The following is a 15,963-nucleotide window of genomic DNA, read 5'->3' as shown; positions in this document are numbered from 1 at the left end:
GCATTTTGTTTTCATAGTTAGACAAATATCGTGATGTATCACTATAGGATTGTCTAGCAATATATTAATTATCGCAGAATTGCTGTATCGTGATATTATTGGTATTGTGAGCCATTCATCGTGTATCGTATCATTTTATATCGTGAGGTAACCGGTGATTCCGACCTCTACTACCGACTGAGTCAGTCCACTACACAACACACTTAACGTTTGGTGAGTCACGACGGGACATTCTGCCAAACTCAACTGTGCGAGATGTTGTAAAGAAACAAACATGAATGTCAACAGGCAGCTGCGGCTACTTAGGCTATTTGCATTGCAATTTGTGCAGAAAAAAAAACTGGATAAACCCTGCCGACAACACTGGTGGTTTTATTTATGAAATGTTAAACATAACGTCCTGTTATGTTCAGTGTTGCTAATAATTTCCACTGTTCTTATAGAATTTGTTTGAAATTATTTTTGTGAGGGCAACTATTAAAAAAAATGGAATTGAAGCCAAATTTAAGGTTCATGGTTAAGGTAGACGTTCTTATGCTGAACGATTGTAATGAGAAGCATGTTGATGCCACAGCAACATATATTGAATAAAATATTTTTGGGTCAACTAAATTTCTGAAACTTCCCCGGCTAAATTTTTTTATTTTGTTAATATTTTTTTCTGTAGAAAGACGTATAGTGATGAAACATAAATAGTGATGAAAGCCAAAATATTAAATGTCACAGATGTAGATTTACTGACTAATCCATTATTATGTAGAGGGGGTCAAAATGACAACTTTCCTTTTGGTATCTTCATTTTAAAGGCCCTCGGTGGTAGCCTGGGTTTCCCCAAGCTGACTTTGCGCAGCGCGATTTTATTCACGCTGCTAGGCAGCCTGGATACCATGGACCAGATTTTCGCCTCAGCGAGGGGACCAATCACAGAACTTTGCCCGGTTGCAGTCTCTTTTTCCAAGTCTTTTGCATTTTACAACGGGTGAATCTCCAGTTGTCACTGGTGATTGTCGTTTGAATCTTTCTGGATCCGCCATCAAATTGATGTTTAATTATATCAAGTGCTGTGAGACAAGGCTATAAATCTCCACCTCCAGCATCCTCACACGCAATATAGCTTATACTAGCCGAGACTCCTTCTTTATGTGTACAGATGTGACGTAATGACGCAAAGACATGCTCGAATCTCCCGTGGAAATCCACCAGTACCACTGGAGTTAAAAACATTATTAGAAGCTTACCGTTTTGAATCGAGCTAAGGCAAGCAGATAGTTTTGAACACTGGCTGGTTATGTACTTGCTCAAATTATTTTGGATAATTTTTAACCCAAAAAAGGTACAGACTAGAGCTTTAAATATAAATCTGTGACATTTAATATTTTGGCTTTCATCACTATTTATGTTTACAAAAGCAGCATGTTGTCTGACGGCTTTTCATCCTCTCTTTGTTTACTTCCGGGAGTTCCGTTGGAATTTTCCAGCACATTAATTCTGACCAATCAAAGGGCAGTTTAGGAAATGCGTTCAAAGCATAGACTGTAAAAAAATATGGACGTAGTGTCCGTGACGTCACCCGTAGGTTTCTGAAGAGCGCTTTTGAAGCCTACAGTGGGCGGGGGCCGGCCGTCACAATCTTGGCAGCGCGTCACCTCTCGTCACTCCCGGATAAAAGAAAATGGCCAAAGAGGCGGGACGTGGGTGGAGCTGAGGTGCTAATGCTATATGCCACTGGCCTCGCGCTGAAGTGACAGCTGATTGAAGAGGTAAAGCCGATAGTTAAAGTTCACGTTTTTGCCCTTCGAAATACTATAATAGTTAAAAGACGTAACTAAAAGTGAGACCATATATCGTGATCCATTATTATTCTGCTAGTTAAAAATGTAAATCATGCAGTAACTTACAATATTGCTCTGAGCTTGTGTGTGTGACAATGATTCAGAATGGCATCCCACATCAAGTTCGTAAAGAGCTTTATTCAGTCCATTTTAAAATCTGATTTTGGCCGCCTCTCAATTTCTCAAATGGGTTAAACCAAAGATATTACCTCAGAAGTTCAAGTAAATGCACTAGAAATCCGCGCTCATTCAAGGGTGTGCATCTATTGCATGGACGGAGAGTCACTTGTCACTGTCACTTGCAGGATTTCATCTGACGGTACTTTTTATTTAACACTAAAAAGTTAAATAAGCATATCTGTTCCGTGAGAGCAACGGTACCGCATAACGAGTGTAGTCTCTAGTCTATATCTATAGACGTTTTTAAATCTAAACTCCAAAAAGCAACAAAATGGTCAGACATCCATTAGTACATGCGAGGAAAACAAATGGAAATACAGCGCTGGTTGTTCTCTCCATACTCGACAACGACGGAATCCAACGGCGTGCATGGGCGAAGGTATAATGCATGTATTAAATTGTATGAAATAATCCCGAAAAAAGCACAAACACGGCAGAGATGGCAAGTACAGCAGCTGCTGGAATTAGCTGAGGGTGATGTTAACAGATAGACAAACGGCTAGCAGTTACAGCAGCTGCAATCCACCAGTCACTCAAGTGGCCACGCCCTTAATTATGCAGAACTTTAAGGCTCAATATAATTTAAACGGATGAGTTGTAAAAAAAAAAATAATAATAATAATAATAATAATAATAATTCACCCCCCTCACAGTTGTCATGAAGGGAAAAATAAGCTATGAAGACCAAAACCACTTTTTGCTCCAGGCTGTAAACATTTTTTTCTGCTGTAAAGTTGGGCATTTTAATATGGGGGAGATACAGATTTGACTCACTTTTGCACCCAGCCTCAAGCGGCCAGTCGATGAATTGCAGTTTAATTCACTTCCGTGTTGGTTTCAAGAGAGACAGGGTGGTTGCCGCTTGGTTCAAAGGCACATCTGGCCAACGAGTGATGTGGATATTGTCACGTGACTACATTTTGGTTCGTTTCACCAATTCGTCAACTGATTCCGACCAGAGTAATCAGTGTGGTGTGAAAAGGATACAAAACGGGTGAAAAATGCTACAATGTATAATTTTTTCCCCTTGGTCCAGACCAAATGAGCCGAACTACAGATGTGAAAGCATACTTAAACACTTCTGATTGGCCATTGTGTATCTGTGAAAATTGTAAATTGCCATTGTGAAAATATTTAAACGGGATGATAGCGGGATAGAAAGGTAAAATACGGGAGAATCCCAGGAAAAATGGGAGGGTTGACGGGTATGCATTAGGTCAGTAGGTGGAGAGTAGGAGTTCTTTTGTGGCTGATCGAACATATTCGACCGCATAAGCAACCCGTTCTAATACGTATTCCACTACCTAAAGTGGGCGAAAGTAGACAAGCTAAACTGGGCCTTAGTGTGATGTGATCATGAAAGTCTACTAGTTTGTGTTTGAGTACTTGTAGTATCAAGACGGCCTTGAATTCTCTGCCTGGGATTTTAGTAAATCTTTGTTTGTGTCTGTGTGTGAAGAATTTCTGTGCATCTCTGTGTAATGACTGAGAGGGAGAGGTGAAGAGGAGTACGTGTTTACCTCTTCAGGGTGACTGACACTGGGGTAGAAAACCTTTTAAACCCAAGCACCCTCATAAACACACACTGCTTATCAGCAGAATTTCACTGAGATTTAAGAATGAAATTTTTATCCAGGCTGATATTCTCCAGCCTATACTCCTAAAGCTCTGGGTCACCATTTCCGCCCGTTTCTGTTTCTTAGAGCTCTGTTGGGATGCACGAGCACAGCTAATTCGATTTTTAAAATATTTTCTGCAATTTTCTGAAGTGTGCAACTAACCCAGACTTTCTCACTTGCACTCGTTTATTGAAAATACTCTTAATTTCATACAATTATGCTTAATAAATCAAAAATATGCAGGGAAAAGAAAGTGCGCACAACAATTTGTAAAGCCCCTTACAAATTGTGCAAGTTTTATTTTAACAGTCATTAAATAAATCACTATAAATGTACATACAAATTTTTGTGTATAATTAAACAGGTTTTGCATATAAATAATTAAATGATTTATTTAAATGCAAAATATTTATTTACAGTATATGAACATCTATTTTAAAATATTATTAATTACCCTGATTCATTCTGCATGTCAAAACCTTCACTAGCATTCTGGCAGCTTATTTAATGTGCACATGCAGCCTGTTTGCATTTTGATGTCAAAACTGGAGAAATCTTGTAAATGGGGCTTTCTTGCATCGTCGGGATTTCATAAGCTGATTTATAAGCAATACATTGTGCATGCAAACAACATTTCACATTACACTCTGAGTTTACAAAAAGAGGGGGAATAAAAAGAAGAATGTGTGTAATGGAGAACTGGGTTGCTGATTTATCCACACTGTTTTGCAATGACAGTGACACATTAAGTTCAACTGAAGCGGTGACAATCTTGTTCAAAATGACTCGTATCCTATCCTATTCACAGCATCACACACACAAATACCTGCAGGCACACATGCACTATTACCTTGTTGCAGGGATTTATTTAAATAAAGATAATTAGGATCACAACAGAGGAACTGGTGTTGCATCAAACACATACACTGAGGAGAACCGTCCTAACCGAGCATGTAGACCATGTCTGAGCAAGCCCCCCGATAAAATGCACCTGTACTACTTTAAAATGTTTTTTTGAATCAGCCTAAGGGCAACCTGACCGGAATTACTAGTGTGTGTGTGTGTGTGTGTGTGAGAAGAGGGGAGGATCACAGGCTGCCTGAGCAGAAAAGATACATGAGACACTGTATGTGTTTGTGTGTCTTTGAATGTGTGTCAAATTGCTACTGAAGGTATGCACCAGATTTCAGACAGGTGTAATGACGCAACCACAGTAATCACTAACACATACAAGCAGCTCTCTCTCTCTCTCGTACTTAAAATCTCTATGTCCTCTTAAGTGTCTTTACAGGCCTAAATGAAAACAATATTATGCATTAAGCATAGAACATTTATGTTTGACATCCATCAACCTGCACGCAAACATTCATAGGGGCCTCAAGATGACTTAAAATGATTTCAAATAAAACAAAACAAACATAAAAATATGCCAAAAGAACTACAAAAAAAAATAAAAAAATCTTATTTTAAATCACTCCCTCAACAATTTTTTTTTTTTTTTTTGAAGAACCAGGATTCACATGGTCTTGAAAAGCCTGAATATATGCGCCACCCTAATTTTAAAATGTTAATTTATAGACCTGGAAATGTCATGTAAATTAATAAAATCTTATTGCTTCAAAGATATTTGATACATTTTATGAATACAAAAGGAATACCTTCTGAAATATTTTATCGGGTAGAAATTGTGAATAAAAAATATGGTTTAAATATCTTTATGCACAAATTCACGAACGACTTGAGAAGTCAAGGGACCTTTGAATATTGTTGTGGACAAAGTCAAAAAGTTTGAGAACCACTGGTCTAGAGCTTTCTGTGAAACGATAACATGGACCAAACACGTCAAACAAAAAACTCAACCTAATCATTTTAAATAGAGATTCAAAACAGATGACTGGACAACAAGAAACTTTGCTTGCAGAATTCAGGGTTAACTTTAGGATTTGCTAACAGGGACTCTTGAGGTGTGTGTTCATATTCAATGCCTGTTTTGCAGATGTCATTCTTCCTATACAACAGATAATAGGCCTGAAAAGTACAATGCTTGATTCATTATCTCCCTGTTAACTGAGAAACACTCCCCATGACCTCAAGCGCACACACAAACACAAAGCAGATCAGATCTCGCGTCCTGCGGGGGGGATTGAAAGAGTTCACACATGTTATGTGGCTCCTGTAAAAATTTTAGTTTCAAAGAGAAAAAAAATATCGAATGAATGATACACCCACTCACACAAAAAACAAATTCTAAGAACATTCTTCCGAATGAACTCTATATTAATACACACAATAGGAGTTTCTATCCAGTTCTATTACCCTCTGTGCTCCCCTTCTTATCCTCTTTCCTTCCCGTCTGTTCCTCTCCACTTCTTTCCAACCCTGTTATCCCCTCCTCTCTTATCCTCCCTCTCCTACACCTTTACATTCTATACTTCTCTCTCGTCCGCTCGCTCCCATTTTAACATGGTGTAATTTGGATCTGGGGCAAAAGCCCTGCGGTACCTGAAATAAGGCCACTCTCTAGGAGACCAGCACAGGTCTCTGTGTCTCTCTCTCTCATGCACAGGCATAAAAATAAATCATTGTAAGCCTATTTCCTCATCTGCACCATTCTTGGTGCAGAGAGAGAGATAAGAAAGTTGTTCATTACTACAACTAAATTCATCAGCATACAGGCCTATATAACCACATTAAAATCTAAAAATATCAATTCATAATGCCATTGAAGTGATTTCCGTACTTTTCTTATAATGTTGTTTTAACAGCAAATACAGCTGATTAATAATTATGAGTTAACCCTTTACCACTTTGTGATTTCACAACCACCACATATGTGCACCACCTAACTTTTGAAAGTTAGATGATGATGGGGTTCAGTCTGTCATGGAAAACATGTCTTCCAGTTAGATCTGATAGAGGTCACATTAACTTTTTGATTGTGACATTCAAGGTTGTTGACTGTCTCAGGGGATTCATAATGTTTAAGTGGTTCAAAAGACAAGGTTAGCTGGGAGGCTAAGCTACTCTTTCACAGATGCATCTGAGAAAGAAAAAGGAGAGAGAATATGAGGTATGAGCCGAGAACAAACAGTCTTACCTTGCAGCTGTTTGAAACGGCCTTCCAGGATGTTGGAATACTGCACCTGGTTTACAAAGGCAGCTGGCGAGAGACATGGCTCATGTTCACGTGGATCAAAATCCATGTCTCTTCTCTTTCACTGTAATGCTCACTCGCTTTCACAGTGAATCCTTCCTCCAACCCTCACTCTCAACTTACATCCAAAACAATTAAATCACCCCACAAGAGTAAAGCCGGAAGTCATGAGCATAGCAGATAAAATGTAAAGTTGAAAAATGAAAAGTCCAAAATATAAACTTTCCTCAAAGGTCCAAAAAAAAAGTTGGGTTTAGAAACAGAAACTCTCCAGGTGCGCGCATGCATCCGAGCGTTTCAGTGCATGCTAAACCGCGCCATACTGCTTCATCCGTTTGAAAAAAAAAAACTTCTTCCTTTAATTGACTCTGGCAATTTTTTCTGGCAAAAAAAGGAACCCACAATCCGTTGAAGCAAGAAAAAGGTATAGTAAGAACAAAATATTCTTCTTTCAACTCGTTCTCTGTTCTTCTCTTCTTCAAATGCACTTTTCTCAGTGCAAAACTCTTCTTGCTTTCTCTCGCACACACACCTTGTTTGAGTAAGCCTGCAGAACTAGCTGCACTCAGCTTCCTAAGTAAACAAAGCCTCCTACTCTCTCTCTCTCGGTTTCTGAGCTTTGGCATTTGCATAAGGTGTGTGTGGGAGGAGCAAATCCCAGGCTGAGCGAGCAAGACAGACAGACAGAGGGGAGGTGTGGGCTGAACCATTTCTGAAGGTGGACTGGGGGTGGAGAAGTAGTCAAGCGATTGATGGTTTCACAGGAGAAATGGGCGTGTGGGACCAACCTCAGGAGGTGATCAGATTGTCAGCAGAAACCATTGAGAAAAAAAAGTTTGCATTTATTTTATGCCAGCCTGGATTTTTATGTAAAATTAAGTTTTAGTGAATTTTAAGTTAAGGGGTAGTAAGACCTTTGCCTTCAATTAATCATGTCAAAAAGTCCCTCTCTCACTTCTGAAGCACGTGCACAGATAAAATAAGACGTTAAGACAGGAAGGAAGTACTTGAGAAAGACTCAACAAGCGAGTGCTGTCTTTCTTCCTGTGCAAGTGTGTGCACCACCTCACACCCATGAACTGGCAATGCTGGCGGTGACAGAAAACTCATCTCATGATGTAATGCCTACTAATGGTTCAGAAAACACTAGCTATTTTATAAGCGCATGATCAAAAGGCTTGTTCAGGGAATTTCTACCCCTCACAAACAGAACTGCTAATACACACACACACATTTTTTTGTGTGTACAGATTTTACAAGAGGAAGTGGAGTAATGAAGACCAGTACAGTGGCAGGTTGTGCTGATTAGTAGCAGTGTCACCAGCAGTGACCATCAAAGAGCAGAGGTCACAGGTCATACCACGGCCAGAAGCACTAAGCCAACAGTCAGCCAGCGTGTCACTGGAAGAGAGCATTTTATCAAAGCAAACTCTAAACCCTCACAAAATGGGGGGAAGTGGAGGATAAAGAAAATGTACAGGGATTTGATAATACCATATTCTCAATGTCCAAGTAACATATATTCATTCACATAAGTCTTTTGACATTAAGTATTGCGATATGATCTTTTTTTATGTGACTGTAGAAGTTAAAATATTTAAACGAAATCAGGTAGCACTGGCAAAAAAAGAATGCATAAATAGGAGAAAAAAATGAAACCAAATTTTTAAGAATTTTCAGAACCACTTACTATACTGTCTTTCTATAGCTTGGATTTAGCTGTAATAAAATGTGTTTGTTATAATGATAATACTTGATGTCAATGTGTGTTGTTTATATAACGAAAAAAGATATGGAGCGTGAGAGAGGCACAGAGGTTAACTGTGTATGGGTGTGAGAGACATGAGTGCTGGACCTCTGAGACCCCTGCTCTGCTCTGTCCTTTAAGAGACATTCTAGCTCAGTATTCTCAGTTTCCCTTCTCTCCTGTCCGTGCTTTTAGGAATTCATGTTTTGCCTGGTGTTTATGTGATCGATATGGTGGTTTTTACATGGTGGGTTTGATGCATAAAGACAACAGAGTGAATTAAACTCCTCTCAAATGACACTCAATTACACCGACCAGCAGGTGCTGCTATGAATTCTATTAAGCCCCGTGTTACTCTTTTTCCAGCCATTAATTACTTTATTTATAAAACATTATACCATTGAGGATTTCCCCAGATATCCCCAAAGGGAGGTTTTGTCAGATTTAGCTGACTCCTGTGGACAATTTTATCAGTCCCGCTCCTGTATATGTACACTCAACGAAGTTCAAATCTGCAGCTTTGAGTGCAACTTTTAAAGGCATGTACAAATTGATTCATTATGTGCCTCAGATGTGTGAAAGAGCATGACAACAACTGGCTTCAACACATCCATTGACAGGCAGAAAGAAAACAAGTAAGAGATACAGCAGGTCATAAAAATGACATAAAAAAAAACACTGGAGAGAGAATGAGGGGGCGTAACAGGGTGAATAACAGCACTGGAAGAATGTGGATATCAAGTCACTGCTTGTCAAAAGATGGTATCTTACTGCACTTTAACACGCATCAACTACTGTGTTATGCACTGATGTTCATTGTATAGTATGCCTTTTCAACAATGTTAAGCCATTCTACAAACATACACTTCAAACGGTTTTACTATACTATCATGCATACAGTTCTCTAAGATCACTGTAAGAGCATGTGGAATGTGGTCAAGGTGGTTCAATTGTTTTTTTGAACATGTTGCCTTATGCCACCCCCTACTGGACAGAATCACATGATGCAACCTGTTGAAAACTAGCTGTTTAAGAAGAAAGCATGCTAACAAACAGGAAGCACATGGGTGCAAAAACTAAACCTCGACTCACACACATATGCATAAAAAAAATGTAACTGACCTGCGAGAGCTTTGATGCGGGAACGTTCGAACAGACGTGCAGAACTGTTCTCATTATCCCACTCTGTTTCGGCTGTGAGGTCCCAGCGGTTGTTGATATCATTGTACTGCTGCTGGATCTCGACGCTGTCGAAATCAGTCGGTGAGATGGTGCTCATGGTCTCAGCTGGAAACTCAACAGCTGCCCTGAAAATCAGAGAAGTACAAAGAAAGACAATGACAAATAAACTCTTTATTAGAGATCACAGTAAACGTGAGAGGAAAGCTGGAGGATAGGATATCAATCACATCTGCATCACAGTTGCTGCACATTTAGCAGCGAAAAAATACAAGCCTTATACTGTATGCTGGACAAGGTGGATCAATACATTCAATCAAAACAAATACTATATAAACTAGATGTTCAAATATGACTGAAAGCAGATTGAAAAAGGGACAGCAATAGATATGATATCTCAGTAACAAAATGAGGATGAGGACGAGGTTAGTCTAACCTGGTATACAGCACAAACTGGACCCACCTGCAATCTGCACGAGTTTAGTATTTATTTGCACAAGATATCACAATAACATCAGAACAGGGGCCATAATTAACAAGTGACAAATGGAAACAAAAGAGGTTTTGTATTAGGAACTGCAACAATTTATTATTTAAAAACTGATTTTTGATATTCTGTGAATGATATTTATCCCTCACGATATAAAATAAATTGCATTTTAAATTATATTTATTTAAAACATAAGCAGTTTCATGGCCGGCAAGAAATATAGTCTGTAAATGCTCTTAATTAAACCATTTTGGGCAGATTAATTTTGGACCCTGCATCTGTGATCTTTGTGCTGCTGAAATGTTATGGCAGAACAAAATATTACAGAAGGCAACACACTTTATTTCCATCAAGAGAAAAAGCACAAAACAGTGCAGGAAGAAATAGTTAACATGAAGATAAACTAAGATTAATTCAAACCTAAACAAAAATACAGATTAAGTGAAATCCCTCATGCCCTCCTTCAGACTGAGCAATCCCTTGTGCTAATCCCAACATAAAGATGAGTTCTTAGAATCCAGAGATTCTGGAAGGAAAAAGAGACCATTGCCTGTGGGACAAAGTTTATCCCATAAATGTCTCAGGGCATCACAAACCTCCAGGGCCAGAAGATCAGGAAAAATGTGCATCCCTCATACACTGGTCTTTCCTTTTTATGTTTTTTGCACCTGTACTCAAGGACACTGGACTCTCTCTGAGATAATATGCATATACAATGACGAACAAACACGCTTAGGTTGATAAAAAGGGGACCAATAACAATTAAGATTAATACCTTTGTTTTAACAAATTCAGAGCGTCAGTGTAACTTCAAATTTGAAGTTGATTGCTTCCTTAAAATGCTCACTAGGTTTGGAGCCAAGGCATACTCGCCAAAATGATTGTTTCTTTCTAAGATACTTTCAAAATTGTAAGGCAGCATTGTATGTATCCTTCGCAGAGAATGCAATACCATAATTTAAGATTATAAAATAAAAAATTAACTGGATTTTTCGAGGTTTCGTTACACCTTAGAAGGCAGCTGCCTATGTTAGCAGTAGACAAGGCAGCTCAATAGGTTTTGGAACAGAGCCAACATGTGCATCCTTTCATGGAAATGTATCTCAAATGCAGTGATTTATGAAGTCTTTGTGCATGGCTGTATGGTGATCTGGATCAGTGTGAGCAAGCGTGTGTCTATGTGCCCATTCTCTCCCAGCAGGGTCCAGCTTTAATCCACTCGCCTCACCCTGAGCATCACTTCACCGACAGCTCCATCAGTCATAAGGGGAGCAAGGGGGGTGGGGGACGACTCTAGGATACAAAAGGCCTTCCAGGGACACACAAACAAAGGAACCCCAGGTGCTCATGATGGTAAAATTCAGATTCATTGATGACCTTATAAGGGCATGTATTTACTTGCTGCAATACAGTTAGAATCTAAACAAACTAGCAAACATTACTCTGAACTGAGATTTTTGAAAAAACTCAAGACAAATGATAGATACTCTTTGACAAGGCTTAAATAGTATTCAAGTGTTTGATTGTGATTTTTTTTCTGTGTAGGCTAACTTGAAACCTGTCGGTGCCATAACTACACACTGCAGCTTTAAGAATACTAACGATATGTGTGTGCGGGGCCGGTTCTAGGCATGGGCAGGGGTGGGCTGAGCCCAGCCAAATGTCTGCCTTGCCCCCCCCAATCCAAATTTAGGAACAGATAGTGTTGATCTGTTTTTATGATTTGTGCATTGATTAAAAGCAATCTGATTCTGAGGTGGGTTCTGTGTTGAAAGGTTTGATGAAGGGCTGTAGAATGCCCCAAACAATCACAAAAATAACACCAGAAATTTACAGGATTTTTCCTTTATTAACTGAAAGTAACGGCACATTGCGTTATATAGGCTACTAGCGCTTCAGTCTGTAGCAAAAAAGGCAGAGGCTGACAAAAAAACAAACGAAAATGGGCAGAAATGTTTGATTGCTATCAAGGTGTAAATTACGAGTTGTAGCAATCTTCGTGAATATGTATCTTCATATTTACTTGTAAATATTAATACACAGCTCTGATAAAATTTTTGATTCAAACATCGCTCATTTAAGAACGTGTATTTATTGCATGGAATGTACGAGGCAATAAGAATGTCCTGTTCATCTTTCAGTCAGTTAGGGCAGGGTCATTCACATAGGACGCGTTTTTGTGGATAAAATCTCGAGACGCAGGTCTAGAGACGCATTTTTTAAAAGTTATTTTAACTTGAGTGCCACATTTCTGCAAAATATGGAAGTGAGATGAGATTGAGCGCAACAGTCAGTAATGTCTAGGATGGCAACATAGCGCAATGGAATAAAAAATTAAAAAAATTCTGTGTGGCATTTAATTGCCCCTTTCCACACAATTAAAGTTGCATTCATTGCTATAGTAACATGACGCTTCCATCACGTTTTCTTTCCAAATTATCACTGAACGGAAGAAAAGTGAATGTTAGCATTTTATTTAAAGTGAAAATAAGATGGTAATCTATCTATCTATCCATCTGTCACGAATTTCAGGTACCGTTAAAAAAGGGGAACGGTACCCAACCCTAGAAAATACACAATGAGTCAATAAACCTCAAGGGCTAAACGTGTAAAAGATAGATGGACAGACAGACAAGACAGTGTACATGTTGCATCATTATTTGGTCTGAGAAGAAACAGGTATATTTCTGTGATACAGCAGAATGAATGTGTGTGAGTTTGTGTGCATGAGGCACACAGAGATAAACCCGTATTTTGGAGGGATCTCAACCCAAACAAAGAGAGAAGGAAGGCAGTTTCAAATCCCATTAGCGTGTAGAATAAGGAAGTGCTGAAAATAGAGACTGTACATAGAGCAGTTATCCTGGATTACACCCACACACTCCTCTAGCGCCTCAGTTACTGACACAAAACACACACACACACACACACCTTCTGTCAAATATCTACCAGGCATGTTATTAAAATAAGCATTTTGATTTGCTCAGCTCTCAGTAGCAGTTTCATAACTGTTTGAAACAGGTTTTCATTATGTTGTTTCAGGTTGCTCATAATTTACACCTAGTAGCACTTTGACCATAAAAATTATTGTAGAGCAAATTTAACAAATTGTGGAGCATATTTTAACATATTTTGTCTTAAGAGTGAAACCCTGTCTGACAAAGTCTTTGATGACCATTAGTAGGCTATTTCAGATTTTTCCTTTCTGTATTTTAGTTACCGGATTAAAAAATATTATATATTATAATATTATACCATATTATACCCGAAAAAAATAATAACGAAAACATATTTTTTCATAAATAATATAGTTTCAGTTATTATATATTGGCAAATCTCTGCAGAATAAAAACAACACTTCCTCTTCTCTGTTTTCCTCATGTAGCTCTATTCATCAAAGCATTCAGAATAATGGACATTTAAGGAATAGTTCAATCTAAAATGAACATTCCAATCTCATACTGATTCAAACCTGTATGTTTCTGCTGTGATGAACACAATGAGATCTTTGACTGGTGATTTAAGCTGCCAAGATCCAAAAAGAACAAAAAGCACCATACAACAGACTTTGTTGTTCATTAAAACGAGCCACGCCTGTACCATATCAAAAAAGACTCTCATGGTGAGGTAACCATAGACCGTTCCCTGTCCCAGGACAGAAATGGTGGGTCAGTCAAGCAATTGTTTGTAATGAACAAATTCTGTGCATGCATGCACGCACACACACACTCACTCCCCTGAGGACAGGGACTCAGGTGCAGCCCTTCCAGACACAAAGCAGGTCCCACCTTCCAAATCTCTTTAACCTGCTCTAGTGTACATCTCCAAAAACCTGCCTGAAGGGTGCTGCTGAGGAGTGTTAAAATCTGAGTAGTGATAATCCCAATCTGGTAGGGTGGGGGGTGCTGTAACACAGCAGATCAGACACACCCATCCCACTCCAGCCCATGACACTGTGTGTGTGTCTATGAAGAAAAGAAGAATAGAGTAGAAAGGGATAAGTAGATTTGTATTAATGTTAAAAGAGAGAATGAGGAAGAGAAATATATAAAAAGACACTAACGGTGTCTTAAAAACCAATGACCCACCCTAGTCCTGCCTTTTACAAATCAATGGCATTTTACAAAAATGTACAGCTACAATACAATAATAATCAATCATTTGGGGTCTTTGTGCTATCCATAGAGTATGACCATCAGTGACATCATTTTAAAGTAGCAAAAAATGCATTTCTGTGAGAGAAAAAAAAAAGACTTTCCTTTTACATTTTATTGTTATATTCTTATAAATCAAGCATTTCAGTTATACAAAACAGTGTCACCCAACTGCTGGCTACTGTAATTGTTAAATATCAAGTACTTCATTGAGTGCCGTGCACAAACCATCAAACAGAGTGCAAAATAGAAAGACAGAGCAAAATATTATTTGCTGTTAAACATCAAATACAGGTTTTAAATTTATAACAATCATGAAATCATATATGCAACAAAGGTAATAATATTTTATATATTATTATGAACAGCATCTTTAATGTGATTGCAGAAAAATAAAGAGAAATATTTATTTATTGTGAACTGATTTATTATGTTCAAAAGAGAAAATATGCACGTGCCTAAAGAACGTTCTGCCCTTTTATTATTATAATATATAGGCTACTTCATTTTGCTCATTGTTTGGTGAAGAGCGTTTATAGAGTACATCTATGACAATGACATTAGCCTCTGGCAATTCAGCTCAGATTCTTTTCATAGCAACGTTGTTGGGACGAAACCTCGTAACCTCATATTTATTTATTTTTTCATAATCAATAATATATTTCACACTTTACACCTGTCTGTGGGTTTTGCACATTTTAAACCAATGAAAAGTATTAAAAAGAGCTTGTGACTAGGCTAACTAAACCTTGTAACTCCATTGGATCCTCAAACTGTCGGTCTAACCTCATAACTGAACCGCGCCTCTATCGTCAAGGAAGTGCCATATGGACAGTTTGGACCGTCTCAGCTTGTTTGCAGTGCAAGGGTAAATGAAGAACTAGATATTTGAATAAGTGCAGCATTTTCTTTACTCAAACACTATAAAGGCTAAAACATACTGACCAGTCACAGGTGAAGCGAATATCGTTTATCATCTCCTAACAAGGCCACATATTAAGTTCTGGGTAGATTAGACGGTATGCAAACAATCAGTTCTTGTAATCAACATGTTGGATGCAGGAGAAATGGGCAGGAATAAAGATCTGAGCGACTTTGAACCAGTCACCTTGCCATAACAGTTTGGTCCCTTGTCAGAGTCTCTATGAAATTGCAAGGCTTGTGAGTTGCTCCTGGTCAGCAGCAGTGGTGAGAATTTACCAACAGTGGTCCGAAGAGGGACAAACCACAAACAGGCGACAGGGTGGGATGGGATGATGTGTAGAGAGCAATCGGACACTCACTTACAGCTGGAGCGCACATGGTTTGGGCTGATCGCCCTGATTGACAGGTCTTGATTTACAGTGTGCCACAGGCTACGTTTACACTTGGCATTATGCAGTAGATCGGATCATAAGCCAATCAGGACACAATCAGGACACGGTGCATTTACACCTGTCCACATCAAGTGGCTTCTGTATCTGGATCACAGATCAGATCTCGCATTCGCACGGGAAAAAAAAAGAAAAAGGATGGCTCCGGTGCAAAGTCGACCTGAAGTGGTGGGTTTTCTTCTAAAAACAGTTTTCAGTCGGGGTACATTTTACAAATCTTGCAAAATGAGGAGGA

The 15,963-nt window shown here is 38.7% G+C and overlaps 1 protein-coding gene across 6 annotated transcripts in view; it reads right to left on the bottom strand.

Moving 5' to 3' along the window:
• LOC130072648 (spectrin beta chain, non-erythrocytic 1) overlaps positions 1-15,963 on the bottom strand; it is a 91,915-nt gene that overhangs the window by 43,209 nt on the left and 32,743 nt on the right. For 4 of the 6 annotated variants that reach the window (XM_056237846.1, XM_056237841.1, XM_056237842.1 and 1 more), the window contains exon 2: positions 9,655-9,839. In XM_056237846.1, the coding sequence (XP_056093821.1) occupies positions 9,655-9,811 (157 nt within the window). In that variant the 5' untranslated portion in view covers positions 9,812-9,839. Of the gene's footprint in view, positions 1-6,728; positions 7,154-9,654; positions 9,840-15,963 lie in introns of those variants that run through there. The other 2 variants (XM_056237843.1, XM_056237845.1) reach the window with 2 other exon arrangements.

The sequence above is a fragment of the Rhinichthys klamathensis genome, unplaced genomic scaffold (genome assembly GCF_029890125.1).
Source record: "Rhinichthys klamathensis goyatoka isolate OS25496 unplaced genomic scaffold, OSU_Roscu_1.1 h1tg000501l_1, whole genome shotgun sequence".
Classification (NCBI taxonomy): domain Eukaryota; kingdom Metazoa; phylum Chordata; class Actinopteri; order Cypriniformes; family Leuciscidae; genus Rhinichthys; species Rhinichthys klamathensis.
The sequence above is the reverse complement of the archived record's forward strand: the minus strand, read 5'-3'. Positions and strand labels throughout refer to the sequence as shown.